Below are 4549 nucleotides of genomic sequence, written 5' to 3' on the forward strand. Positions count from 1 at the left end.
CTCTCTCTCTCTCTCTCTCTCTCTCTCTCTCTCTCTCTCTCTCTCTCTCTCTCTCTCTCTCCTCTTTTAGTCTCATGCTTGTGGATTGAGATATAAGCTCTCAGATACTGTTCTAGTGCCATGCCTGCCTAGATGCTCACGTTTCCCACTATAACGGTCATGGGCTCAAACTCTGAAATCATAACACCTAAAGAAATTCTTTCTTCTTTATGTTCCCTTGGTCATAATGTCTTGTTACAGCAATAGAAAAGTAACTAGCATATCACAGAATATTGATATTCAAAGTTCTCAACTGTATCCTCACAGATATTTCCATACAAAGACAACAAAGTAATGATGTCACCACACTCAGATGATTGATGCTGGTCACCTTAACTGCAGTGCTTTGCATATGAATGCCATGTTTATAATCAGGTAATCCAGAGGGCTGAGACAGTAGTATTGCTATGAGTTTTAGACAATCTTGGGACACACAGTGAGTTTCAAACCATCCTGAACTATGTGTGTGTGAAAACTTTTCCCCAAATAATAAAAACATAGGAAAAACAAAAGAATCTCAATTTTCATTGTACTTCCCATCTTGCCCTGTGACCTCTCCTTCATGCACTTTCTTCATTTTCATGCTCTTCACAACACCATCCCCACATTTGGAGACAAGAAGATGCTTGTCTCATCCTCTTAGAACTCCAGAATAGGAGAAAATTAAACTTCCCATCTTTATAAAGTACTGAGCTTTGGATATTTTGTTACATCAACAGAAAATGAACTTATAAACTCTCCACCTCTGATACACTGATGAAATTATACTGAATCTATTATTTTCTCTCTCCAATAATGTCACTGAGCAGTACGTATATAGTTCTTACATTTCCCATATCCTGAATTTCTGAAATACTAGCCCACAGAGGGGAAAAACCTTAACAATCTTATGTGCTTCACAGCCTAGTTATTATAAAGTCTATCAATAGCTCCAAAGAGACATGTTCATTGACTTCTGTCCAGTAAAAATGGATTTACCTTCAGATTCTCTGTTTTGTTTCAGGTCTATTTCTAATAAGAACTTAATTGGATTGAGTTCTCTAGAAGTAAAAATTGAGTCTTGTACATCTGCAGGAGAAATTTGCTATGAGAATACACACTTAGAAAGGAAAGTAAGACACAGGACAGGACAGGGGAAGAAAGCTAACAAAGGCTACTATTTTAGCTTAAGGCCACACCATCTTCAAATATTGGACTGACTGAGAGATTAAGGGATTAACCATATAGAGACACTGAAGTAGAAAATTAATGTTCCAAAAATTTGATCTTCTGTTGGAACAAATCAAATGATTTTGTGTCTTTATGTCAACCACTTGTCCTACACTGAGTAGGAACAAAATAGATGCTTTTGTTATGAGATGTCTCCTGCTTAGTCAAAGGAAATTCCCTGATGAAGTTGAGGCTGTGAGCAGCCTGATTAAAATTGCTTGTTTAGGGAATGTGGAAAGAATTCACTTAGAACTCTTACATTTCAGAATTTCCAAGAGGCTAGCTGAGAGCAAATAGATGTTGTTTGCTGTCTAATGCAAAAGAAGTCTAGTTTACAAATTGAGCTATATAAAATAACTAAACATTTTAAAATTCTGCATGGAGAGAAGCAGTTTACAAGGTGTCAGGAATTTGAAGTTAGAAATCTTAGACTGGAATAAGTTTTGACCGAAATGGCAGTTTTCAGCAGCTGTAACACACACCACTATATTTCTAGAATTTAATTTTTATTTATTCTTTTTTCTATGCCTGCCTCTAAGAGGCACAGCTTATGCAATACTCTGAAGTTTGGGAAAAGAAATCTTCCCTATTCCTATTCCCAAATAATTCTGGATATTACTAAGTATTTCCAGAGGAAATATTTGCCATGTGCCTCATCACCATTCTAGATTGTTTTGTGGCAATATACAAACAATGCTATAGTCAATTATGTACCAATTAATCCAGGAAAATTGTAATACAATCTACAAAAAGAAGAAGAACCCAAATATTTTTAAAATGTAGATGGACATCTTGTCACATAGTTGCACTAAAATACGGAGAACGTCTTAGCAAAATTGATGGGCCAAATTGAACATGTTTATCTTTGTACTCTGTCAATAGTACTTCTTACACTTTAACTTTTTGTCATACTTCTCTCCTAAAGGAAATATATCTTTAGAGTAATTTGTCTAATAAGATGCTTAAGAAACTGTTTTCTTGCTCTGATCCATCCAGTGCCTTCAAAAATATTCTTCCTTGTGTTCACTAGTGTAAAGAAAGAAGTCTGTAAGATTCTAGTTAGCATAAGAAGAGATTCATTTAAAGTGCCTTGGAAAGGGACTTGGAAGTATATCTTCCATGACATGATTGTAACTTGTGCACAGGATTCAGAGTTTACTACAACTCTAATGGACTAGGGAAGTTGAGATTTTCTAGGCTCTGTCACCTAATATTGACTGAGAGAAGAGCTAATCCCTGAAGAGCAGACAGCAACGCTTCACTCCATCTCTAAGGGCCTCTTTGACTTTATCATTCCGAAGAGTGAAGATGAAGGGGTTCAGAAAAGGAGTGACCACAGAAACCAGCAGGGAGGCTACCCTGTTGTACTCAGCTGCCTGCGTTTGCTTAGGTTTCACATAGAGGAACAAGCAGGTGCCATAGCCAATCACAACAAAAGTGAAGTGGGAGGCACAGGTGGAGAAAGCTTTCTTCTGGCCAGAGGCTGAGGGGATCTTGAGGATGGTGGAGATGATATAGGTGTAGGAGACAATTGTAGGGATCAAGGATCCAACAATAATGAAAACAGCCATTAAGAAAAGAATGAACTCTGTGAAAAAAGTTTCATTACAAGATAATTTGAGCAACTGGCCCCTGTCGCAGTAAAAATGATCTAACAGATTTGATTTGCAGAAAGTAAACTGGAATGTGGCATAGACTGGCCAGATTTCAGAAAGGAACCCAAACATCCAGGACACCATGACCACCCAGATGCAAGTGCGGCTGTTCATGATGACGCTATACCTCAAAGGATTGCAGACAGCCACATAACGGTCCACAGCCATTGCTCCAAGCACTGCGAACTCTGTGGTCCCTAGAGAGAGGTAAAGAAAGAGTTGGGCAATGCATCCAGTCAGAGATATTGTCTGTTTTCCAGGGAGCAGAAGCCCCCAAAGCATCAAGGGAACAATTGTAGTTGTTACCAGGATCTCCAGGAGAGAGAGGTTGCCGAGGAAGAAGTACATGGGGGACTGTAGACGTTTATCAACACAGACAATCATGATGATGACCATGTTTCCCACCACAGTCACTGAATAGAAGAAAAAGAACATGGCAAAAAGGATGTAGTGTAGCTCTTGGGAACCAGGGAAACCCAGAAGGCAGAATTCAGTTGCACTAGACAGGTTGTCCATCATTTGTGTTTGACTTTTGGTTCCAAGTTTTAGGTCTGCATCAAAGAGATCTTTCTGGTTATGAAATTGCCTTTCTTCCTCCTACATTAACTGCATCATAAGATATAAAGGCATTCCAGAGAAGGGTTAAAGCATAGAACTTTGCATAAGCAGTACCACACTAAGTCATCCAAAGGCCAATATAGCAAAGGTCAGGTCAGTGTCTTGGCCAGTGTTCTTGCCGTCCTCAGATTTTAAAACATCACAGAACATTAGTATCTCCACATGAAAACTCTGGGATGGGGGTAATTTTCCAAAACAGATTCATTCTTTTCTGTGTTTATCCTCAAAAGCCTAGAAATAATGACAGATAATAGCTGGTATGGATAAGACCCCAAAATATCAGATATTCTGATACCTGGGTCTCTCTGTTCCTCACTTCTATGGTCATAATTGTCATTTCCTCAAAAACATCTTTCCAGTGACTGTTCCCCAAACAAGGAAGCATGCTCATTAGTTAACTCTAGTTTTCTTCATAGCACTTATTACCTGATATTACATACCTAATTGCTTATTCTCTTCCTTAATATTAAACTATATAACTATAAAGAAGACAAGTGGAAAAATCCCTGCCCTGTGGAATTTATATTCAGAGAAAATATATGTACTAAACCACATGCCAGAAAATTAATAGATTACATAATAATTAGTTCTCTAATTGTATGATGTAGAAACCATTACTAAGAAATTTAATTTTGTTTTTCATTTATGACATTAAAATATACACTCTATGAAAACAAGAACATCTTCAAAGCTGTGTTAAAAACTGTCATATACAAGTTATGCATATTTATACAAAACAATATATAAATATATAATTATACATGTATACATGTATACATATATAACACCATATATATAGTATATTTTGACCCACAGGAATAGTGTGGAAATTTTTCAGCTGATGAATATGTGAGTGGATGACATAGGTTAAGTATTAGATATCCTGGTCAAGACTAGTCCAGCCATATTTCCTCAGTCCTATTCACCTTAGTTTTTTCTCCTTTTTCACATCAACACTGTCATTCCTCTCTACCCTTCCTTCAATTACCCTTTCTATTTCTCTGTGGTTAGGAGGGATCAATGTCTGC

The 4549-nt window shown here is 37.3% G+C and overlaps 1 protein-coding gene across 1 annotated transcript; it reads right to left on the reverse strand.

Moving 5' to 3' along the window:
- Positions 1 to 2389: 2389 nt before the first annotated feature.
- LOC116098070 (olfactory receptor 9A4-like) lies at positions 2390 to 3484 on the reverse strand. The gene has a single exon (XM_031380818.1). It carries the CDS (start codon positions 3420 to 3422, stop codon positions 2478 to 2480), a length of 945 nt encoding a protein of 314 aa, XP_031236678.1. The 5' UTR covers positions 3423 to 3484; the 3' UTR covers positions 2390 to 2477.
- Positions 3485 to 4549: the final 1065 nt, after the last annotated feature.

Source organism: Mastomys coucha, unplaced genomic scaffold (genome assembly GCF_008632895.1).
Source record: "Mastomys coucha isolate ucsf_1 unplaced genomic scaffold, UCSF_Mcou_1 pScaffold20, whole genome shotgun sequence".
Classification (NCBI taxonomy): domain Eukaryota; kingdom Metazoa; phylum Chordata; class Mammalia; order Rodentia; family Muridae; genus Mastomys; species Mastomys coucha.

Bases quoted from the DNA above. Each gene is read 5' to 3' on its own strand.
- LOC116098070 (XM_031380818.1), bottom strand. From the start codon at position 3,422: ATGATGGACAACCTGTCTAGTGCAACTGAATTCTGCCTTCTGGGTTTC.